This window comes from Sarcophilus harrisii, chromosome 4 (genome assembly GCF_902635505.1).
Source record: "Sarcophilus harrisii chromosome 4, mSarHar1.11, whole genome shotgun sequence".
Classification (NCBI taxonomy): domain Eukaryota; kingdom Metazoa; phylum Chordata; class Mammalia; order Dasyuromorphia; family Dasyuridae; genus Sarcophilus; species Sarcophilus harrisii.
The window spans coordinates 318124929-318150557 of NC_045429.1; the positions used below are offsets into that span (position 1 = coordinate 318124929).

Below are 25629 nucleotides of genomic sequence, written 5' to 3' on the forward strand. Positions count from 1 at the left end.
ACCCTTCTTTCTTTAAGCTCTTTAGAGCTTTGAGCTTCATACTATGATGAGACATTGGAGGAAGATTTGAATGGAGGAAGGAACTGGATGAAGGCTTATAAAGAGGGATAAGAAAACAATGTAGCAGCTCAGGTTGGGGACAGATAGACCAAGAATGGAGCTAGGGGTGGTGTGTAGAAGTGAAAGGTCCCAAGAATTGGTTGAGAGAGAGGTAAAGTATGTGACTGCTTCCTCAACTCTACTCTCTGTGTAAGAATTGGGTTAATTCATCTTCTATACGACAGCCTTTCAAATATTCTTTTTTCCCTTCAAATATTTTAAGACAGCACTCCTCCTGGTTCTACCTCTTATGGCTAGTATGTTGTTCAATAGTCACATCTGATTCTTTATGACCCCTTGTGGGATTTTCTTGGCAGAGATACTAAATTGATTATACACATTATATACATATATAAATACATACATATACATACACATATACACACATATATAGGAATACCTGCAGTTTTCTTGTCCACCTCATTTTACAGATGAGGAAACTCGGGTACAGAGTAAAGTGACTTGCCATGGGTCACACAGCTAATAAGTTTCTGAGATCAAATTTGAACTCAGGAAGATGATACTTCCTGACTTCAAAACTGATATTGTCTATTCACCAAGCCACTTTATGCAAACCTAGACAAATTATTTCACCTTTAGCAAAGCTCATCTAGAAACTACATTGTACACTGGGGGGTAGAGGTGTGGGGTGTCCATCCCCCCAATCTGGGATAGAAAACACTGAAAAGATTTTCACAGCTAAAGCCCTGCTGGTCGTTCTATAGATTGCTAGGGCCTTTCTTTCCTTGTTTGGTTTCCTGTACTCTGTTGAAGAATGTTATATGTACCTTATAGCCTTGGATGTCACCATTCTGTGCCTCCAGTGGAGGGGGTTCCCATGTCACATCTAGCTGTGTGGCTGTGGCACCATGGACAGCTACATTTTGTGGCGGAGCAGTAGGCACTAGAAGAAGAAGAGGAAAAAAATAAGGCTGATTGTGTGTGTGTGTGTGTGTGTGTGTGTGTGTGTGTGTTAGAGCAGGTGGAAGGGCAGCCCAGGCGAATAGGGTCCCCATACTGCTATATCTTTTCCAGTGGCCTTAAAAGGTGGCTGGGAGAGAGGACCAAGGGCAATCTGGCATGGAAATGTGTGCAGTGGTAGATGCTAGGAGGAACAGGTGTGAAGGGGAGAAATGTATCACTTTACTCACCTGCCTCTCCAACGAACACTTCCTGGGGTGAACTGGATGGTCCCTCCCCAACAGCATTGTAGACACTCATCCGGATCTCATAGCGTTTGTGCTTACTTAGATCTGGTGGGGAGGAGGGGAGTGGGAAGAGGACACAGAGAAGTTACTGTGAAGGTGAGGGTGTATGCAGGGGGCAGGAGTGAGGGGGTGCATGCTCTGGTCATTCAGGGAAGGGGTTCGGCTTGGGTAGAGATGAGAAAGGGGCCGGCCTGTTGTTCTGTGCTCTGAGAGAACAAGTTAAAGGGTGAAAGCAGCAATGGGTGGTGGGGAGGGGTCCATTTCTATTTCATGCAACTGCCTTCCCTCTCTCTGGAAACACTTTTGCTTTGCATCCTACTACTACTGCTTTTATTATTCCACTACAGCATCTACTCTAAAAGGTCAAATTCTTCCCCAACATGCTGATAAATGTTCAACAACTGAGCAGGGGTGGGGAAGAAGTATACACATGACACATTTTAAAATTTAATCTGCATTTTAACATTTTCTCCATCATTTCCTTAAGCCTTGGCAATAAATGAAACAATAAAACAACCCTGATTTGTGGTGTTTGCCAATTTTCTTTCTTTCTTTCTCTTAGGCAATTGGGGTTAAGTGACTTGCTCAGGGATACACAGCTAGGAAATGTTAAGTGTCTGAGGTCACATTTGAATTCAGGTCCCTCTGACTGGCCAGTACTCTATTCACTGTGCCATCTAGCTGCTCCTTTGCCAATTTTCAATGTATAAATGCTCACTCTGAAAATTTAACAATTAGCTTTCAAAACTCTTTTTTTTCTCCATACCCCTGCCCAACTAGCTCCTTATATCCCCCTCCTACAGAGCTGCCAAAATTTGAATCTCAATCTTTTCCCCTTACTCTTTGTGCATTGTTGCGTATATACATTGTTGGACAGGTTTCCTAGATAGAAAATGTGAACAGGTCCTAACCGTAACACTTTTTTTAAAGGACAATAACAACAACAACAACAATAAATAAAGGCAGATCTCAAAGGAAGAATGAAAATTTGCCTGAAACTAGAGACCATCCCCTCTAAATTTTCCCTTCAGGTTCTTGTCACTTTTTGCCTTCAGAAGTCACTGCTAGTTTTCCCATTAGAAAGTGGGAAGAGTAGCTTGGAGAGGTAGGGAGAATTTCTGGACTCTGATGTGATACAGAATGAGCAAATCATAAGGCAGAAGGTCTTAACCTTGGTCCCTTGAACCCTCAAGGGGACTGTGGATAGATTTTAGGAGGGGAAAAAGACATCTTTTTTTCCCTAATCTCTAATTAAAAGTTAGCATTTCCTTCAATTATTGAAAAAGGCATTATTCTGAGGAGAGGTCCATAGACTTCACCAGATGACCAAAGAGATTCAGGTCACACAAAAATTATGAGAAACTTTGCTCTAAGGAGTCTTTCCAAGGCCAATACGTGAGATTTGCACCAGAGAAGTCAGAGAGTCCTTTTGAAAAATAATATTCTTAAAAGCAGCTCAAGACTTTGCAAGTCCCTTGCTCAGTGTGGGTTTCTATGTATGATACAGCATATAGTATACAGAATTCCCAGCCTCCAGTCTCATTGATCTCTCTCCTCCTATCTTACTAGTGGATAGTATGTGTGTGTATGTATGCATATGCACATATACACATATGTAGGTGCATATATATAAATATATATATATATATTTTAGTTCACACTTGGTAGGGAGGACTAGAGGAGAATATCCATGATAAAACAAATATTCAATGGGTTTGAAGTTGCTGTTTTTTCTTTTTGTTGGGAAAAGGCATGGTTGTGTGTGGTGATAGAAATAAGCTGGGGTATGGTTTGCTAGCTGTAGCATTCTGGTGGCTTCTTCCTTAGCTCCATTTCTCTGCAATAGGTTAACACTTTTAAGTCCTAGCAATATCCATCCCCCCATAACATGTCATGCCTTTGGTTTTTTCTACAGTTGTTTTTGGACATACTTCATATCCCCATAATGAATCCTCCCTCTCTATCAGGGAAAAACCATCAGACATAGTGATTTCATCTGAATGTATGCAACATTTTGCACCTATATACTCTCATGTCTCCATCAAAAGAAAGCTGTTTCTACTCTATATTCTTTCTCCAAGTCAGGAATCAATTTGAACAGTGGACATCTTGTTTCAGAAGCCCTAGCCCTTGCCCAATAATAGAAGAACACCCACTGGGGAAAGGGGGCTGTTAATTTAGAGGTCAGATGAAGAAACAAGGAGACTTACTGTCCAGTTCATATTGTGTGAGGCTGGGTCGGCTCAGGTTCCGCACAGCATACATAGCTGTTGGCAGGTGTGGGGAGGCAGGGAGGAGGGGCAGAAAGGATAGAGTACATGGAGGTTAGCACACACACGCACATCAAACATTTTACAGAGAGAAACCAATGGTTTTGACACTAGTATGGGGAAATGGGAGAAAGACAGCTGCTAAGGGAAGTTAAAGATTTTAGTGGAAGTGAGAGAGGAATGAGCAGGTAGACACCAGATCAGCAGCCAGAATGAGTGGCAAGTGAGGAGAAAGCTATGATGAAAGCACTTATCACAGGGTTAAGATTCTGGGCCCAGAGGATCCTCAAATACCCCCTAATTTAAGTCTCAGATGATTTGCCTCATATCACAACTAAGTTGATTGATTATTGTCTTTCATTCTCAAAAAGGACCAAAATGATCTCACTATGTTGGGATCAAGATAGAGTGTCCAACTCTGGCTAATCAGACAAGCTCTGAGGGTTCTCACACAGGTCAGGACTAAATGAATATGATAGCTGGATTCTTCCGACTCTAAAACTATTCAGATTCTATCTCAACCTTTTCTCATGGATCTCTGTGTGTTTTACAGATAGAATCAAGGAAGTGGAAGTATCAACTCTCAGGGGTCTAAGATTGCAATCAGCAGGCTACATGGACATTATGTGGTTTTAGATAACTAGGAAAAAAGGCAGGGGTGGGTATAGGATTTTGGGAAAGAGAATACACATATGCGTATACCTATATTGTGAACATTTATAATGCATGTATATGATATGATTATAAAAATGAGATTTTTTTTGTATGGTTTGTGAAATTGCATTCATTACTTTTTGGCTAAGTCATATATGAACACTTAGAAAAATCCTTATGATGATTCCCTTTTGCTTATTCTGAGGTTATAGCCCCCTATTAATTGAATCTCTCTCTCTCTCTCTCTCTCTCTCTCTCTCTCTCTCTCTCTCTCTCTCTCGTTTGTTTGTTTTTGCTGAGGCAATTGGGGTAAAGTGACTTGCCCAAGATCACACAACTAGGAAGTATTAAGTGTCTAAAGCCAGATGTGAACTCAGATCCTCCTTACTTCATGGCTGGTGCTCTATCCACTGTGCTACCTAGCTGTAGTGTAATAAACAGGTATACAACAAAATTATTGCAATCTTCTTTTAACACAGAAGCAATCTGCTTCCTGAAGCAAATAAGCACAGGGTCTGGGATTTCATAAGTATAGGGAAGTTCCCTTTCCCAGTGCCCTCCATGATTACAATAGGTAAGTCTTAGGGAATTGGCTAAGTCATAAACAGATTTAATGACTTGCCCAACACAACACAATTAGTCAATGTCTAAGGCAGGATTTGAACCCAGTTATTTCCTATACAAGGTTGCCCAATTCTGTCCTGTTATAATAATAGAACCCACTCCATAGGATTATTGTGAGAATCAAATGTGTATGTAAAGTCCTCTGCAAATGTTAAAGTGTAATATAAATGTGAGCTATATTACTCCTCATTATAAAGGGCCTACTATATCTATTCATCCATTCATCTTTATATCTATCTATCTATTTATCATCTCTGGCTAAATAGCTTTATATATCTTTACATTTCTATATCTTTTTTTGCTAATTTATGATCATCTCTATATATATCTAAAATTTATTTCCAGGTCTATTATATATCAATCTATTTCTGTCTCTAATTATCTGTCCCTAATTAACTATTTTGTCTAATTATCTATATCTATCTCAATCCAACATCTCTGAGTAATTATTTTTCTGTCTACCTATCTCTATTTTATCTATCATCTCTATCTTTATATATTTGTCTAATTGTCTATGTCTATTATCTATCTGTATGTCTCTCCAGTTATCTTTCTAGCTTTGATTATCTATGCTAATTATATTATTTCTAATTATTTTTCTATATCTGTGTCTATTGCTTTTGAATTCTTTATCTGTCATCTCTGACTAATTATCTTTATATTCATCTAATAGTTTATATCTTTCTATGTCGATTATCTATCACTATATCTATTCCTAATTATCTGTTTCTAATCTGTCTTTGTCTAATCATCTATGCTTATCTCTAACATCTTTAATTGTTTTTTATACCTTTGATTATCTCTATCATCTCTAATTATTTTTCTATATATCTAATTATCTCTTTTATCTATTATCTTTCTATACATATATATATGCCTGTCTAATTATCTATTTGTTTTATACCTGTATCTCTGTCTAGTTATCTTTTTTTGATGATGTATCTCAAATTATCTACATAATCTCTAATTATTTTTCTATATCTGTATATTGATTGCTAATGATCATTCTTCTCTGTGTAGATCTCTCTGTGTCTGTATGACTGTCTCTCTTTCTTTGTCGGTATGTTTGCTTTCTGTCTCTCTCTGTGTCATCTAATTATATCTATTCTCCCCTTGCATTTCTCCTTTAATCTCTCCTTGTGGTATGGAGGCAACCCTGAATTTACAAAGGTTATGTAAGCTCTGGCACATCCTACCAAATCAGAAGGGATTTGAGGGGGGAGTCTGTTGATGTACTCCTACCATTTGAGGACTAGCCTAGCTAAGTTCAGAGATGCTCATTACTAGTTTGGATGCAGGGTGATAAATACTTTGGCTATAGGACTGTTGGAGGTCTCCTATGAAGTTGTAGAGTGGTTGCAATCGATCTTGATGGAGGTGATACTCACATCAATGAGGTGACAGATTTGTTAGAATTTCAGTTCCTTGAGAGTAGAGATTATTTCATTCTTTGCCTTTCTATCTATCCCCAGTGCCTAGCATAGTACTTGATATATAGTACTTATATATGCATTTAATGTTTCTTAATTGATTTTTTTTGCTCCAGTTGTTTTCAGTAGTGTTTGACTCTTTGTGATACCTACTATTTGGGGCTTTCCTGACAAAGATGCTGGAGTGGCTTGCCATTTCCTTTTCCAGCTCATTTTATAGATGAGGAAATTGAGGCAGAGTGAATAACTTGTGCAGGATCACACAGCTAGTAAGTTTCTGAGGCTGGATTTAAATTCAAGAACATGGATCTTCTTGATTCCAGGCTTGGCACTATATCCACTGAGCCACTTAGTAGTCTCTTGTTGATTGATTCTTCAAGTATTAAGTTACGTGTGTGTGTGCGTGCGTGTGTGTGTGTGTGTGTGTGTGTGAGAGAGAGAGAGAGAAAAAGAGAGAGAGAGATGCCCCTATTTACTGGGTGTCAGTCAGAAAAGCGAAGTCGGACTTTGTAAAGATAGAGAATGATGTTTAAACATGGTGACAGGGCTTCTTACTATCGTTACCATTCTTTTAAGATCCAACTTATCTGATAGACTGAATTTTGCTGACTTTCTAGGATACTTTATCTGCTTTAAGACTTTTCCCCCAAATGTAAAGAGCCAAACTGGGGAGAGAGATGCACATGAATAGGCTGGTTTTAATTGCAAGAACACACAATAAACAAGAAGGATATCCTGGTGTTACTGACCCTGAACAAGAGCATGAGAGTGGATGGAGCAAAGAAGGGTCTGAAACTACTGAATGATAGGAGAGAGGAAAAAAGGATTTCAAGGCTATCAGATGGCTGAAGGGTTGCCTTCTACAGACCAGGCAATGCAGGGATGAGACAGAGCTTGAGGATAGGATGTCAGACACCACTGGAGTCTTGCCGGGTTTGGATGGGCATCTCCTCACACCTCTTCCCTTCTTCCCTCCTCCCTTCTCTCCTCCATCCCAAATCCCCACTTCCCCCCTTTCCTAAGCCTCTGTACTCACAGGTGAGCTCAGCCCATTTGGTACTGGGATTATTGATGTTTCTCATGGTGAAGCCCCGCAACCCTTCATAGAGCAGCTCTCGATAACGGATCCGGAAGCCCAGCAGTATCCCATTGATTTTATCTTCAGCTGGTGGCTGGAGATGGAGGGGACCCAAGGGAGAGATATTCCAAATCATACACATGTAAAATGAGATTTTACCTTCCTAAGCACAAGTCTGTCTTACCTTCCCCTCACCATAATCTCTAGTAGCTCCCTATTACCTGCAGGTTCAAACATTAAATCTGGTTTGGCTTTTAAAGACTTTCATAACCTGTTCCCTTCCTACCTTATCATTCTTATTTTATTTCCCTCTAGGTACTCTGTAATCTTGGGGCACTACCTTCCTTGAGTTTCATCACACAACTCTCAACTATGTATTTTCTTTGATTGTCCCTCATGCCTAGAATTCCCTTCCTTGTTATCTCTGCCTTTTGGCTTCCTTCATGTTTCAACAAAAACCCTACTTTGTATAAGAAGTCCTTTTCCCTTAATGCTAATAGCTCCCTTCTGAAATTACCTCCAAAATACCCTGTCTATCTCTTGTGTGCACATAGTCATTTTCATGTTGTCTCTCCCATTAGAAGGTGAGAGCTCCTTGGTGTAAAGACTGTTTTTGCCTTTCTTGGCACCCCCAGAGCATAGTAAGTTCTTAATAAATGCCTAGTTCCTGATATATACTTATAGCATACCCTTCTCTATTATTTGTTTGTTCTTTCAAAATATGTCTTTTATACCCACTGGGTGTGCTGGTAAATATTTAACAACTGGGTGGTGGCGGGAGGAGGAAGTTCTCAAGCAAGACAGACACCACCTGCATTATAAACATTTCCTCCCCTCATTTTCTTAAGTCTAGGCAACTAACAAAACAAAATTCTGAGGGTAAAAATTAAATAATTGGCTATCTCCATTGGTATAAGACAGTGTAAGTTGGATCCACTTTAACCCTCTTTTCTTGAAAGGTGACAACTGGGGCAACTAGATAGTGTAGAGGATAGGGCACTGGCCCTGTAATCAGGAGTTCAAATCTGACCTCAGAGAGTTACTTGCTGTGTGATCCCGGACAAGTTACTTAACCCCAATTGATTTTTTTTTTTTTTAAAGGATGACAGTTATCTGTTGTTGGGATGGAAGTCCTGGAATGGGGGAAAGAGAGAAATTGGAAGGAACACTGCATTTGAAAGAAGACTTGGTTTTGAGTTTTGATGTTAATACTTATTAGTTTTTTGACTTTAGATAACCACCCCTCTGAAACTTAGATTCCTCATCTGCAAAACGGGCAACATTACCCTTATACTATTTACTTAGAGTTGCTGGAATGAAAGTCACTTAGTCAACATGCATTTCTTAAACACTTATTATGTGCCAGGACCTACAATAAGCATTGGAGAAACCAAGAAAAAAAAAAAGCCCCTGCCTTCAAGAAATTTTCATTCTAATGAGAGACACAACATACAGTCAGCTAAGTATATAGGAAATATTCTATGTAAAGGGAGGCAATGTTAAAGGGAAAGTTATAGCAGCTGGGGAGGGATAGGTAGGGATGGAAACCAGAAATGACATCCTATAGCAAATGGGATTTGAGTTGAGTTTTAAAGAATGCCATGAAAGGCTATAAACAGTAAAATGCCTTATAAATTTGAACTATGGTATACAGTTCCCTTCTGTTATAATGTTTTAACAGTGGATTTATCTGCTCTAAGAAAATAAAAATAATACAGTTTTTAAAAGTCAAGTCAATAAGTATTTATTAAATGCTTACTATGAGTTAGGCACTGTGCTAAAAACAAACAATCCTAATCCCCAAAACAACAACAACAAAAACTCTCACAAAAAGAGGCAGCATGATGTTGGAGGTAGAGGAAAGGCTTCTGACATATTGCAAGCTTCAGAGCCACAAAGATTGGGGTTTGAGTCTTTGTGACATACTGGTTTTGTATGACCTTGTATAAGTCAGTTAACTGCTTAATAAGTATTTATATAATATAAAATAGAATTTACATAACAAAGATAATAACCATCTATAATAACAAATAAAGCTTCAAGGTTTAAAAGCACTTTACAAATATTATTTTGTTTTGTCCTTATAACCTTGGGAGGCAGGTAATATTATCTTCATTTTACAAATGAGGAAACTGAGGCAGACAGGTTTTTTTAAGTGACTTGCTCATGGTCATATGGTAGTATCTGAGGCAAGACTTGAACTCAGGTTTTCCTGACTCTAAGTCTAGCCCTATCCACCGTACCACCTAGCTAGTGTGTCTACAAGTTGAGAAGAAGGTACTGACTTGCACTGGGAGAAGGAGTTTCCTTATTTAGGAGCCCTTCCTACCCTCTCACTCCCATACTGATGAAATCATAGGTTCAGTTCCCATCTTTTTATATCTATTACCCTTTCTTCCTAAGATCCCTGTGAGGAAGAGAGGGTCAAGAATTATTATTATTATTATTATTAATTATTTCCCATTTAACAATGGGAGATGCTTAGGCTTAGAGAAAGATAGAGCAAGCTAGTAATGGATCCAGAAACCCAATTCTTTTTAATAGATGCTACTGCCTTTCTTTCACGCTTGGTGCCATCTCCCTTACAACTGTTGATCCCTCATTCTAAACTCAATGGCCCAACTCTCCTTGGAGTTTCTGGGAGGCTGTGACAGACAGTTCCCTGAATCTTCAAGAGCTGATGAACATACACACACACACACACATACACACATACACACACACACACACACACATTCTCTTTGTCTTCCTTTTCTTTGCTTACAGCTCGATCCACAGGGATTTTATGTCTAGGCTAGGATAGTGGAAAGGCTTAGGGAGATACGTTAAGAAAAATGATACCAAATTTATGAAACCTGCTACAATGGTTCTTGCTTTAATTAGCCCTTTAATTGCCTCTCAGCCTGCTGGTGGGGTGTTCATGCTCTCTGCTATCCTACTGTTCTGGTTTTAAGTTGCAGCACTGGAGGAAAGGCATTTTTATTCAAAGAGCTCTCAGATATCATAAAAACTCATAAAATTTAGACTAGCTGCTATCTGCCTTGGGCTAGGGTCAGAGTGGGAACACTTTCCATAGCTGGGATAGTTGCTTAAGGGAAGAATCCTCACCACTGGAGGGCAAGTTGCCTCTTTTGCCTTTAGTTCTCTCCCCATTATCAGTCCCAGAGCAGTGAAAACTAGCATCCCCTTTTCTTTCTTCCTTTCTCTCCTTTTGACCAGGGTCTGTCCCAGAGCCCAATCAGAATAGTTGGCTGAAAGGAAAAATTCACACCCCTCCCACTTTATTGTTCCCTTCCATGTTCTTCCTCTGTCCCAGGCCATCCCAGAACTTTCGCAGGATTCCAGGTGACAGGAAAGATTGTTGCCAACAACAAAGACTTCCTCTCTACTTTTTCTCCTCTTTTTCCCATGCTGTCTGACTATTCACAGAGATTTCCATGAGATGAAAACCAACAACTCTATTCCTTCTGATGAGATGAGAAGCTTACTACCTGCTCTGTCTTCACACCTTGCAGACTTCTAGAACTGCCATCTTAACTAATTCTGCAGCCTTAGGATTTCAGGACCTTTCTGTTTGCCTTATAGTCAGATTCCCCCCTTTTTATTTTTTAAATTATTCCCCCCCACTTCAATTTTATATATGTAAAGAAAATTTTTAGCATTCATTTTTTTCCCCTGAGGCAATTGGGGTTAAGTGACTTCCCCAGGGTCACACAGCTAAGAAGTATTAAGTGTCTGAGGCTGGATTTGAATTCAGGTCCTTCTGACTTCAGGGCCAGTGCTCTATCCATTGTGCCATCTAGCTGTCCCTTTAGCATTCATTTTTACAAGCGTTTGAGTTTCATTTTTTTCTCCCTTCCACTCTCCCCTCCCCATTCCAAAAATGGCAAGCAATTTGATATCTGCTATATATGTTTGATCACATAGAACATATTTCCATATTAATCACAATTGTGAAAGAAGAAACAAACCACAAGGGAAAAAACAAAAAAAGTAAGTGAAAAAAGTATGCTTCGAACTGCATTCAGAGTCCATCAGTTCTTTATCTGGATGTGGATAGCATTTTCTATCATGAGTTCTTTGTATTTGTCTTGAATCATTGTGTTGCTGAGAAGACCTGTCATTGTTGATCACAGACTTTCTTTATATATGCCTCCTCCAATTAGAAAGACAGCTCTTTGAGAACAAGAGATCTCAATTGTTTGGGGTATTCTTAGTGCTTAACACATAGTAAGTGCTTAATTAAATACCTTTTTTTAATTCATTAATTGATCCAGGCTTCTATCTGCAGAAAAGGAGGGCTGATTAAATCTAGGATTCTATAAGCCTGGGATAATATATAGCACTATTCCTTGGACACTGAGGGTCAGTGTCAGGAGTTGGAGGATAGGAGGAAAGGGCAAGGAAGGGCTCAGAAGGTCACTGATAGGAATCTGGCACTCTGCCCCCAAACCTCTTATTCTCCAGAGGTTTAGATAGGGTTAAGCTGCTTCATTTGAGGAAGTATTTAAGTATGTGACTTGGTGGAGAATTGAAGGAAGATTGCTGATTTCCTTGGAAGGAAAGAACCTAAAAAAAAGGCTTCAAGCACAAAACTAGGAAGGAAAGTATATATAAAATAAGCCACATATCTGTTTCTAAGTTTTATTGCAGGGAATCTCTTCACTTGCTGATAGAATATATTTGGGAAGACTTGGATGAGTCCCTGCTGTATCAGCACGGTCCTTGTATATGTGCTTTAGAAGAAACTACTCTCTCCCCACCCCTTGGTGCCTTTTCCTTTACTATCTAAAGGAAGTATTAGGTACATTCTTTAAGATTTTGCTGAGGTTTGAATCTCAGCATAGAGCATATCCCCCTGTCTTTAGGAGATGGCCACCTCATTCCTCCCCAATCTTCCAGACCCTTGCTACCTGCCAGGAGATCAGCACCGAAGTGGTGGTGTGAGGGGTAACAGAGAGGATGGTGGGAGCTTCTTCAGGAGCTGGAGAGAGAGAGAGAGAAAGAAAATGCTCAGAGCCTCCTTTCAAGTCCTGAGATGAACTTTATAATTTCTTCATGTTGGCTGACCAATGATACTTTGAGCTTCATGGTGTTGAGAAGAATCACCCCCTAGCTGGTAGAAAATGAGGTTGACCTGATTTCTTTGGGGAGAGGGGAAAGAGGAAGAAAGGTCTCCTAGGGACTCCAAGGACAATGGACAACAGGTCTAAGGGCTTTAATATAGCTGAAACCTCATGGGATTAGGTGTCTGGTTCCCTTTGCCTTGTTCTTTAGGTCCATGGCAGTTTCTGAGATGATGTTCTAAGCACATCCATATTCAGAGATTACTTTGGGTTTCTCACTCTGGGTTTCTTTAGGATATGAGAATAGAGTAAATACTTGAACCAGAGACTAGTGTGGTGGCTATACAACCTGATAGTTACCACTTATTATCATTTAAGCCGGTAATATTGGACTTTCTCCCCTCTTTGCATCCCCAAGCCTGTCACTACATTAAGTCTCTCCACTCTTCTGGAGCTCCAACCAAAGACTATACTGCACCTTCTCCCACCTTAAGGGCTAAGAGAGATGGAGTATGGCTGCTTCCCCCTTGTAGGACCAGGAAATGGTCAACTTAAGATTATGTCACAGGGTGGGGAGGAAAAAGGATCACTGACCAGCCTGTAGCGTGGTAAGGGATTCTGATTCTTCACTGTATTCACTGTCCCCGATGTCGTTGGTTGATTTGACTCGGAATTTGTAGGAAGTGAAGGGCTTGAGCCTGAGATAAAATAAAGAGATAATTTAATTAAATGAATGAATAGTAGCCCAAGTTCCAACAAGACCCTTGTCTGTAGCCTCTGACCTTTTCGTGCTCATTTGCCCATCTTGAGCTGATGAGAAAGGACATGGATTCTCATTCCCAAATTACAAATTGGAAAACTAAATCCTGGAAAGAATTTGGTCAATTTTGCTTTGGTCAACATCCAGTGCTACAAGAAGGTAAGATAGGTAGCTATCTAATGTATTATACATGGTGGTGTAGCAATATTTATTTTAACATTACGATTTATAATTTTAATATAACTTTTTATATTTAGTACCACTATTCATATTTATACTATTTTATTTACTATTACATTTATTATTTATATTTAATATTACTATTTATAAATTCCTACACCATCACCGGATCAGATTTAAAGCCAGAAGCGACCTTCCTTAGAGGCTACTGAGTCCAACCCCCTCACTTTTGAGAAAACTGAAAAGTTAAGTGACTTACCAATGGTTATACAGCTAGTACGCATTGGTGATGAAGTTTAAATAAAGAATCTTTTTGCCTCCACATCCAATGATCTATCAATTGTACACGTTACATTTCCCTATTTTAAAACAATGTTTCACTGATTCCTTTTAGCTTAAAGCATTTGCTCTTTTCTTACATCCTGAAGAAACTTGAAGCAAGAAACCCAAAGCACTCTAAGCTATAGCTTCTGAATGTGGATGTACTTAGATATACCTATCAGGATATAATACTTTAACTTTGCATTCATAATTCTGGATATGACTCACCCCTCTCCCTAATGAGTTCTCAATTTTAAGCAAAGTCAAGTGACACAGTGACCTTGTCTTATGGCGTATATAACATTCCATACCCATGGTCTCCCACTTTTATTGAAAGGAAGAAGGTGCTTCCTCATCTCTTTTTGGAGACCCAGGTTGGTCATTATAATTACTCACATTAGAATGCCCAAATGTTTCATTCCAGAAAACTGTGTTTTCCATAGCATGCAAGTAGTAATTAAAGCATGCATTACAGTGAAGACTCCAAGTCCCCTTTGGACAATAACATGCAGGGATCAAAATTTTCAAATGCATCAAGGGTGGAGGAGCTGTAAGTTTTAAACCTGACCCAGTAAGTATAAATGCATTATCTCACCTCTGTTAATAACACAGAACAAATGGAGAGAGGGATAAATCAAGAACAGAGACCACTGTTACAAACTTCTAGGCCAGGGCTTTTTCAGCTCATGGTAGCTTAATTTTCTGGCTTTTTTTTTAAGATTTAGCTGTGAGCAGGAAGTGTGTGTGTGTTTGTATGTGTGTCTGTGTAGACATGTTCTTTGTCTCTTTCTGTCTCTGTGTCTCTCTGTTAGTGTCTTTTTCTTTGCCTCTATCTCTCACTCATTGTTACTTTAGAACTAAGGACAGTATCATCAGATTGCTGAGATCTGAGCTAGCTCTTCCCTAGGTACTGCCATCTTTTCCCTGCATTTAAGAGGCTTAAAAAGAATTAAATATCTGAAGAGTTAAAGTGTAGTACATTGCTTCAAGCTTCAATTTCTTTCTTTTTAATTTTAAAAAGAGGGTAGTTGAAATTCTTGCTCATGTAAAGTGTAGAATAAAAATATAACCTATTGAAAATTAAATTACATTAAAGACAGCAATCTGGAGTGTGGCTCAGTTTCCCTATTAAAGATGAGAAAAATGCTGCAGTTGCAGAGAATGGTTAATGAAAGATTGGAAAGCACCCCGCTGATACTGTACTCAGGGCTCCAGAAATATACAATAAAGAAGAAATTCTAATAAGGTACCATGGGAAGCTGGGTTGGAGCCAAGCAGGGAGGAGAAGCTGGTTAGAATAGATGGAGAGGGACCCAAGCAAATGACTGAATGGGAAGGGGAAATTGAGAATATAATAGGGTTCCAAACCCCCATTACAAGAAGGTTAAAAACTTCTGAATGGACCAGAAGATTGGGGTTTGAGAGAATGGGGGTAGGTGGGATTTCAAGCTGCAACTATTTTATGAAACCCTTTTTCAATGAAAGAAATGAAATGTAAACAAATGCTCTGCTGGGGGAGGGTGGATTCCTATTCCTAAAGTAAGATCCCAGGGATGGGTGAGGGTTGGGGTGGAGGTCTCACCTGTCCACAACAAATGAGGTAGCATTGTGGGTCACAGAGGAGGAGTGCAGGGCCCATTTGCCATTAGGGAGTTCCCGGCTCTGGATGGTGTAGTAGCGGACAGGGGAGAGGCCGTCACTACCAGGCTCCCAGGACAGCAGCACACTCCGTGCCTTCACATTCTCCTGATTTATCACGGGCTTGCTAGGAGGCTGTGGGCGGTCTGTAAGGGGGAGACATAAATTTATCATTGAATAACTCTAGGTAGTAATAAGGCATGGCCCTGTTGGTACCCTTCAGGGCAGAAAAAGTAAAGTAATAGCCCTGAGCTGTTAAAGTCTGCTTTCTGGTTTGATGTCCTGACAAGAGAAACAATCAAGCAATGTATATTTGCTGAATGTCATCTATGCATCAGGCACTGAGTGAAACTGTCCCTATCTTCTGGAAATTTACATTCTCACAAGGGAGACAACTATGCTAAAAACAAACAAAACAAATATAAGGTATTACTATGTGTTCATGGGGAGGAAGGCTATAGCAGGGGAAATTTAGAAAGATCCATGCAGAAAGTGGAATTTGAACTGAGTCTCCAGGGAAACCAGAGATTATAAGAGATGGAAAGTGGGGAATAAATGCATTCTAGGCATGTAAGGACAGTCTGCACAAAGGAAGAGAGGTGGGAGCTACAGCAAGAAGGCCAATGTAGCTAGACTGCAGAGTGTGTAGAGGGAAATAATTCACAGGAGAGGTAGATTGCTTAGATTGTGAAGGACTTTCAATGTCAAATAAAAGAATTTATACTTGGTCCTAGAAGCAATAGGGAGCCACTGAAGTTTAATAGGTGGAGGATGGGGTGACATGGTCAGATTTGTGCTTTAGAAAAACTATTTTGATGTCTATGTGGAGGATAGATTGTAGTGAGAGAGATCAAAAGAGGCTAATGGGTATCTAGGTGGCTCAATAAATAGAGTGCCAGATCTGGAATCAGGATGCTCTGAATTGAAATCCAACCTCAGATACTTAATAGCTATGTGATCCTGGGCAAGTCACTTAATCCCGTGTTAACTTCAGTTTCCTCATCTATAAAATGAGCTGAAGAAGAAAGTGGCAAAACCACTCCAGAATTTTTGCTAAGGAAACCCCAAATACCTGATAAAAAGTCAGATATGACTGAAAAACAATAGAATAACAAGAAAACCCTACAAAACAGCCCAGGTCAGAAATGGACAAGGGTGTGAACTTTAGTGGTGGCAACTTCCAGAGAAGTTGGTATAGGCAGAAATTATAATATTTTTCAATGTAATGTAGGGTGAGTGAAAATAAGGAATCCCCAGTTGCAAACCTCTGTGACTGGAAGATATGCCCTCAACACAAAGAGGAAAGTTCAGAAGAAAGATGGATTTTTGGAGAAAGAGAATGAGTCTTGTTTTGGAATTTGAATTTGAGATGTCTTTGGACCAATCATTTTGAAATATCCAATATGTGGTTAGTGGGTGATACAGGACTGAAACTTAGGAGAGTTAGGATTAAATACACAGATCTTAAATATAGAGATGATGATTAAATTCTTGGGAGCTGATTATGTTGACAAATAAGAAAGGGTAGGACAGAACCCTGGGTTTATACCCCCAACTAGGGGACATGACATGGGTAAAGATTCAGCAAAGAAACTGGAGAGAAGTGGTTAGGTAGAGAGGAATGTGATGAAAAACCAGAGGGGAGATAGTATCTAAGAGGAGAAGGGTATCAAATACTGTACAAAGAGAGGGCAAATAGGATAAATGCAGACAAAAAAACACCATTAATTTGTCAATTAAAAAAGGATTAGGGATTTAGGATGGAAAATGCCATCCGTGTCTAGAGAAAGAACTATAAAGATCGAATGTAGATCAAAGCAATACTATTTTCACTCTTTTTTGGTTTCTTCTTTCTTGTGATTTTTCCCTTTTGTTCTTATTTTTCTTTCTCAACATGACTAATACAAAAATATGCTTAAAATTACTGTACATGTAAAAACTATATAAGATTATTTGCTATCTTGGGGAGGGGAGAGATAAAGTAAAGAGGGAGAAAAATTTGGAACTCAAAATGTTATAAAAGTGAATGTTGAAGATCATGTTTACATGTAATTGGTGAAAATAAAATCTATTAAGTAAAAAAAAAGAAAAGAAAAAAGAGAGTAGTTTCAGAGAGATAATAATAGTAAGCAAATCTCCAGACTTCAGATGGATGTATCATTTGAGCTATTCAAAGGTATTGGCCAGGACTCTGTGGGAGAGAGTTGGTAAACTCCCTAGAGAAACTGAGAAACTGTTCTATTGTGATGATTATCTGAAATGGGATATCGGTGGGAAGGAAGGGAGGCAATACATTGAGGGACCTCGACTTTTTCTCCTCTCACTGTCTTCTTAACCCTTTATAATCTGGCTTCCAAACATAATATTCCAACTGCCCTCTCCAAAGTTACCAATGAGTTCTTATCTGCCAAACGCAATAACCTTTTTCTCAATTCTCATTCTTCTTGACCTGTCTGAAGCCTTTGATGCTGTTGGTCTTTCTTCCTTGATGCTCTTTTCCCTAGGTTTTTGAGATACCACTTTCTCCTGGTTCTCTTCTTACTTATATGACCACTTTCTTTGCAGAATCCTCATCCATATCATGCTCTCTAAGCCCAGGTTCTGTGGCCCTCTTTTCTTCTCCCTCTATACTACTTCACTTGGTGATCTCATCATCTTCCATGGGTAAGATACCATATCTATGCTGATGATTCTCAGAGCTTCCTATCCTGCCCTAACTTCTCTGTTGAAGTCCAATATTACATCTCTAACTACCTTTCAGAAATTCAGTAAACATCTCAACATGTACCAAACCAAATTCATCTTTTCCTTTAAACTAACTTTTCCCTTCTCCTTCCCTCTACTTCTTTATTACCATAAAGTAATAAAGTCCTAGTCCTTCAGGCTCAAAATCTAGGAGTCATCTTGGACTCCTCATTATCTTTTATCCCATGTTTCCAGTCCTTGGGCAAGACCTGTTCATTTCACCTTTTCAACATCTCTCAAATACACTCCCTTCTCTCTTCTGACATTGTTGTCACTAGTGGCTAGTATAATAGTGGTGTAATAGTATAGGGCTAGTGGACCTCATATCTTATACCAGGATGACTGCAATAGTCTACTGGTGGGTCTACCTGCCTTAAGTTTTCCTCCACTTTACTCCATTCTCCATGTAGTCACCGGTTAGATTTTCTTGAAGCACAGTTCCAGTTATGTCCTTTCTGCTATTCTACCTCCCCCAAGTCAATTAACTACAGTGTCTCTCTCTCATCTCCAAAATTAAATCCCAAATCCTTTGACATTAAAAGTCCTTCATAACCTACCCTTTCCCCACCAGTCTTCTTACATCTTTGAACTCTTCAAGCTAGTGACACTGGCCTTGTTGATATTCCATGAATAACATGAACAGTGTTCCATGAACATTTTATTTCAGCTCTGGAAAGCTGTCTTCCATTTTCTTGCTGTCTCCCATTCCTGGAATGCTGTTCTTTCTCATCTGTACCAAGGGCTTCCCTGGATTCATTTAAATCCCAACTAAAATCCCATCTTCCACAGCACACCTTTCCCAACCCCTCTTAATTCTACTCCCTTCCCTCTCTCAATTATTTCCTATTTATCTCACACATATTATTTGTACATATCTTTTTTCTCTCTATCTCCCTCATTAGACTGTGAGCTCCTTCAGGGCAGGAACTGTTATCTTTTGCCTCTTTTTGTATCTTCCAGCCCTTAGCATGCATGCTGGGAATATAGAAGGTACTTAATAAATGTTTCTTGATTACTGAATCCCACCTGAGCTCTTCAGGTTTATTTATTGACTGTTGACTTTAATTTCAGAGTCTGGCTTTGATCTAGACCCTTTCCCAGAGTTCCTGGGAGTTATCCATCAAAGGAAGAGTTCCATAGGGCTTGAGATCCCAATTCTCCTTTACATCATCTTAATCCTTCCCAGCCATCCCAGGGCAGTTACCTCTCTTTTCTGTGGTCACCACAAGTGCTTCAGCTGCCTCCCCCCAGCCCTTACGGGTCTGGGCCATGATGCGGAATAGGTAGATAGATTCAGGCTTGAGACCCGTGGCGGTGTATTGGCGGGCACTGGGGGTTAACACCTCTACTGAGGCAGTGTTGGCTGTAGTTGTGTTGAGCCTGTGGGTAATCTGGTAAGCTGTGGAGAAGCAGGATAACACTGGAAAGCAGGACAGACTCTTTCCCCCACATCCTTCAGTTCACCCAACCTTTTCCCATAGACAGAGAGGACCCTATGTCACATGTTTGAGTGAGTGTTCTTTCCACTTAAATGTTCACTGATTTACTCACATAGCACATTCTAAGTCAGGGTCCTCAAACTTTTTAAATAGGGGGCCAGTTCACTGTCCCTCAGACTGTTGGAGGACCGGATTATAGTAAAAGCAAAAACTTTGTTTTGTGGGCCTTTAAATAAAGAAACTTCATAGTCCTGGGTGAGGGGGATAAACATCCTCAGCTGCTGCATCTAGCCCACGGGGTGTAGTTTAAGGACCCCTGTGACTAAGTGATTGTTTCCTGAACCCTGGACCAGGTGAAGAATGACTTGGGCATTTGTGATCAGGAATCAGCCCTTAATTGGTAAAAGACAGCAAATCCTAGGACCAGCCACTAGAGGGCATTCATTGTATGCAAAGCAGACATTGCCCATCCTTTCAGTTTTAATAGGATAACACTGATATTCTATAGAAAATGTGGGTAAATATAAATACGAAACATACAAATATATATTTATGTATGTTTATATTTGGGACTATCATTGTTATTTCAGTGTGTAGGAAATTTCTCTTGTGGAGAAAATCTATCAATGCAGAGACATCTATGCAGTTTATAATCTTAGAGATTGATTTAAGAGGTAGCATGGTATAGAGAGCTGGCCTCCACTCAGGAAAACCAGAGTCCAAGTCCAGCCACATTAGCTATGTGACCCCAGGCACTCTGTCCTTGGCCACCCAGGACAACTCTTTAAGCCAGTGACCAAAGAATAACAGTTCCTTATAAAGATAAAATTAAAACACTAGCAGGACACACTCACCCATACCTATTCACACCCATCCATCCCCCCCACATATATACATATTGTTGCACTGAGTGAGCCATTCATTATCTCCTAATATTCCTCATAGCCACAAATATATAATTCACAGGAAGGCTAGCCAGAGTTGTAATATAATTTGTGGCTCCTGCAAAATGAATAGATCTTTATAATAATATCAATAGGGCTAATACAACTCTCAAATCAATATATAGTACTTTATCACAACAGCATCACATGATCTTTTTCTCTGGTATGTTTTCTAATAAATTGCTATAGTCAGTTTAGAAAAATTAGATATATGACCTTGGTCTCAAGGAGTTTATAATTTAAAAAACCCATTTTTGTGATATAGAGATAGATATGCAAATGGCTATATACAAGTCAGGAATTATTTTCCATTTCCTCCTCCTCATTTCTACTTATCTTGAATAAATGTCCACATGTATTTATGCATACAGAATACATGTGTGTGTGCATGTATATATATATAGACTCTTCTTCCTAAATTCAAATCTGGTCTCAGACCCTTCCTAGCTGGGTAACCTCGTCTGCCTCAGTTTCCTCATTTATAAAGTGAGTTGGAGAAGGAAATAACAGATCACACCTATATCTTTGCCAAGAAAACCCCAAAGGGGGTCATAAAGAGAGGTATACAACTAAAAACCAAATGACTAAATATATACATCTATAAGTTATACACACACAAATGTCTGTCTGTTTATGTATACATGTATGTCTAGATCTAATGCCCAAAGATGACAAAATAAAAACTGGAAGGTGATGTGACTATAGGGTGAATTTTAGCTGGGAAGGATTTTCTCTTGGGGTGGTACTCAAAATTCAGAGAAAGATTTTGCTTATTTGACTGGATAAGATAGAATGATCTGGTTTACCAAAGGCAAGGGAAATTGAGAATAGGGACTGCTTTATGAACCAGCAAAAAATCTCTGCTTTTTCTTTACCATCTTCTTGGTTTGGGCTCAAGAAAAGCAAATTAGGAGAGATCTTACTCTGAAATTCAGGGTTCCCTAGTAGGACATAACCAAATAATGTTTTTTCATCAGTGGACATGGGTGGAATGGGAAGGCTGTATATTTCTTGAGATCCCTACTTCTTAATTTTGTTATTGAGTCATTTTAGTTGTGTACAACTTTTCCTGTCTCCATCTGGGGTTTTCTTTGCAAAGATATTGGAGTGGTTTGCCATTTCCTTCTCCAGCTCCTTTTACAGGTGAAGAAACTGAGGCAAACAGGGTTACACAGCTGGTAAGTGTCTGAGGCTAGATTTGAACTCAGGAAGATGAATCTTTTCCTGATTGAGTCCAGTGCTCTATTCACTGAAGCTCGTAGATGTTCCTTTATTTGCTTGTGCTTTACCCATATTATTTAGAGTTTCTTTCCAACACTTATGCTCCTCACTGTCTGTAGGACAGTCTCAGTCTTACCTCTTCTTGATTTAGAAACCTTTGAAAACCAAAGCTCTCATCTCTATCTTCTACCCTCCAAACATGGATTTTTCACTAATAATCTGAGAGACAGCAAATTCCAGGAAGATGGGATTTTTTCTTAAATTGAGAAAATCAGGGTTCAAGTTGAGCCATATTGGCTGTTTGACTCTCCAGGGGTCAAAGAATTCCATACAATGGTAAAATCACAAGTCCAGAAGCATGATTATGTATGTGTGTGAACACACACACACACATACACAAATCCCAACAAAGAAGAACACAAACCCTCATACTTCCAGAAGGCAGAGGGTTGAGGCTTACCTAATATGATGCCATTAGGGGCAGATGGAGGCTGCCAAATCAGCCGAACTGATGTGGGTCTCACCTCTGGGAAGAGAATGCCCATGGGAGGTCCTGGGACTAGAATGGGAAACAGAAAGGTCACAGTAAGATCCCCAATGTAGCTCCAAGTTTTAGTTTACTGCCAGTTGCGGGACTTAATTGGGAATAGGTATGTGTGTGTGTGTAAAGGTCTGTGGGAAAGGGATACATGCAGGAATAATAGAGGTTGGAGTCCATATTTTAGGATCCTTTTGCATGGTATAGGGGTCTGTTGGCACAATGTAACAGGGATTTTTGCTATTGTTATTCGTGACACTTTTCCTAAGAGGACCAATGACATTATAAAGGTGATGTCTCGACTTGTGCTTACTAGATCTGTTTTAAAAAATAAAAAATAGATTTAGGAGGAGCTGATGTGCGGGAGAGAGAAACTATCAAAAAGTTCTTCCTCTTCTTCTTCAGTCCCTTGCCCTTTACTGATGCTTCACCCTAGAGATTTGCCCCAGCTTGAAATGAAAACAAAATTGGGTAGGAATCTTTGACAACTTGCTCCAGAAAGCAAAAAACTAAATCATAGATTGAAAAATTCTTCAACTGTGAGTCATAATCCAGGAATTTAGTAAAGTCTCTTGCCCTCAAGAAGCACCATGGAGTTGTGTAAAGAGAATCAATCCCAGAGACAGAAAGACATCTTTGACATATACTGGCAGTCACATACTGTGAGCATGGGCAAATAACTTTTAGTCCTCTAGGTCAGTGATTCTCAGACTTTTGTTCTCAGTACTATTAAAATTATTGTCCAAAGAGTTATTGTTTATGTGGATTATATTTATAAATATTTGCCATATTATAAATACTAACCAATTTTTTTTTTGGCAAGGCAATTGGGCTTAAATGACTTGCAGGATCCCACAGCTAGTAAGTGTCAAAGGCTGGACCTGAACACAGATGCACTTGACTCCAGGGTTGTCCTTTTTCCACAGAGACATCTAGATGCTCCCTTTTGACTATCCTTTTTTTGGGGACATATTTGAAATAAAAACTAATTTTTAAATTATAGCCTCTGAAAGGGTTTCAGAAACCCCAGGATTCTCTAGACCACACTTTGAGAACCACTGACCTAGGCAAATTTATAAACTCCCAAATTGCAATGACATAATTTTTTCATCTGGCATTTTCTATACTAATGAAAACTCAAGCCTAGTCCCTATCCTACCAGTGCCCTTCATGAATAGCAGCAGGTAAATATTGCAGTCCCTGCAGGATAAGATTTTTTCTTACAGCTGCTTTCCCTCCAGAAAAGCCAATTTTGTTTTAATTTCAAGCTGGGGTACATCTCCAGGGTCAAGTATCAATAAAGAGCAAGGGAATGAGGGAAAAAATAATCTAAAATGGGATATTGGATGAGTCTCACTTCTCAGAGTCCTTCAGCTATGTACTCACCATCATCAAGGGTCCTCTCCAGGATAGGCGGAGAACTTGGGGTCCCATCCCCGATGCGGGTGAAAGCCAATACCTGGATCTCATACAGTACATAGCGGCCTAAGCCAGTAAGCTGGGCACTGAGAGATGAGTTTCCTTCCACAAGCCAGAACTGGGGCTGGGTGTCAGAATCCTTCTCTTTATATACCACCTGGATAGACAGAAGGACAAGCAGTGTGAGGTCCCTTAGAGTCCAGAGGCCAGGAAATCCCCAGTGAATCTCAATTCCTATGGTTAGGACTAGAAATAGAGGACAGGAAATGGTGGTTTTTGTATGGCATATTATGGTTTCCTAGGGAACTAAGTATTATGTTGGGGTTAGATGGGGTACCAAAGAATACAGACTTGGTACTTCCTTAAGTAGAGTACCAAAGAATGCAGACTTGGTACTTTTTAAAGTGGGTACCAAAGAATGCAGACTTGGCATTTAAGTGGGATACCAAAGAATGCAGACTTGCTACTAAGGTATTTAAAATCTCTTAAGCCCAATATAGGGAGGAAATTCTCCCTTTTGCAGACCTAAAGAAGGATGATAATGGGCTAAAAGTAACATAGTATATCAGTGGCAAAGATAAGAATAAGACTAAGGACTCCCAACTTCTTGCCCTATTCTTGGAAATCTGGAGTCTTTTTCAACCAGGGTTCAAGGGTCCTTCAGCACCCCCAAATGAAATCCTCTTCCCTTAAGCCCTGGACTGAGGATCCTAAGGAAAAGGATTGCCCATAACAGTGATGCTGTAGGTGTTGAAACTCCAGCTCCCTTCTTTTCTCTCATTCTAGAACCTACCTTATAGCCCAGTACAAGCCCATTTCGATCAGCCTCTGGGATTTCATTCCAGCGTACCAACATGCTGCTTGAGGTAGTGGCCAGGGCAGACACATTGGTTGGACCTGAGGAGGGAACTGTGGGAAGGGAGAGCAGAAAAGAGCATGTCAGGACTGAAATTCCTCTCAGTTTTATGGGGAGTGTAGAACGGCATCACAAAAAGAAGGGGAAATACAGTCAATCTTCTATACCACCTCACTAATGAAAGGGAAGAGAGACAGAGGTAATTCCCCGATGACAGATAATTTCCACACTAACTTCTATTTGCTTCTAAACACATTATATGCCTTTCCACTAGAGATCTATCTCCCTAATTATATTATGGTTACATTAAAAGGGGTTCGCATGCCTTGAGAAAATCACAACTGATAATGGGAGGGAAGAGACCCAGGCTTTTGCTAGGTGGCCCAGGAAGATGAGCTTGAAATCGATAATTTGTCATGACAAATCTATAAAGTGGATAATTCATATGTGAAGCACAGCCACCTGACCACATCCTGGAGGGACAAGAGGTCCTAGCAATTGGTCAAGTTAGACAGCTGTAAGGTGGGGAGAGAGAAGGCAGACCTAGCTTCATTCTTGTGTTTTCTAGGAACCTTTCATTCCACTTTCCAGTCTCAGTATCTCTCAGACCTCCTGGGGAAAGGTAGATATCTTTAATGACATGGTCAAGGCTGGGAACATAGGGGCAGAATTCAACTAGATTTTTTTAAACGAACAATGATTTTTTTTTTTCTCATATCTCACCCCTACCAAAGAAAAACAAATATGGAGTCAAGCAAAAAAAAAAAATTCCCATATTGACCATGTCCAAAAATGCATGTATCTTGTTCTGAGGAAGGGGAATTGGTCTTTTTCTTTTTGTGTTTTTGGTCATGAGGTAGGTGGAATGCTTCATGGAACTAGCTTTGTCTAGAACAAGGCTTCTTAAACTTTTTCTATTTGTGATCCCTTTTTGCCTGAGGAATTTTTATATGACCCTGAATATAAAGATAAAAAATAGGTATACAAATTAAAAATTTATTGATAATAAATCATAATTTTGTGACCCTCCACATTTAGTTACATTATCCCATATGGAGTTATGAATCACGGTTTTAAGAAGCCAGCTTCTGGATCAGACTGGATCAGCCCTCCTCACCTGAAGGGAATAGGGGATCTAA

General features: G+C 39.6%; 1 protein-coding gene across 2 annotated transcripts in view; it reads right to left on the reverse strand.

Annotated features, from left to right (window-relative positions):
* The window catches only part of SDK2 (sidekick cell adhesion molecule 2), a 436057-nt gene that overhangs the window by 58253 nt on the left and 352175 nt on the right, over positions 1-25629 (reverse strand). Inside the window, exons 26-36 of one of the 2 annotated variants that reach the window (XM_023502570.2) lie at positions 24428-24543; positions 23602-23791; positions 22138-22236; positions 19278-19472; positions 15273-15474; positions 13024-13127; positions 12277-12347; positions 7322-7457; positions 3518-3574; positions 1251-1352; positions 888-1003 (exon numbers count right to left, since the gene is read on the reverse strand). In XM_023502570.2, coding sequence (XP_023358338.1) covers positions 888-1003; positions 1251-1352; positions 3518-3574; positions 7322-7457; positions 12277-12347; positions 13024-13127; positions 15273-15474; positions 19278-19472; positions 22138-22236; positions 23602-23791; positions 24428-24543 — 1388 coding nt within the window. The remainder of the gene's footprint in view (positions 1-887; positions 1004-1250; positions 1353-3517; positions 3575-7321; positions 7458-12276; positions 12348-13023; positions 13128-15272; positions 15475-19277; positions 19473-22137; positions 22237-23601; positions 23792-24427; positions 24544-25629) is intronic. The other variant, XM_031965742.1, reaches the window with a different exon arrangement.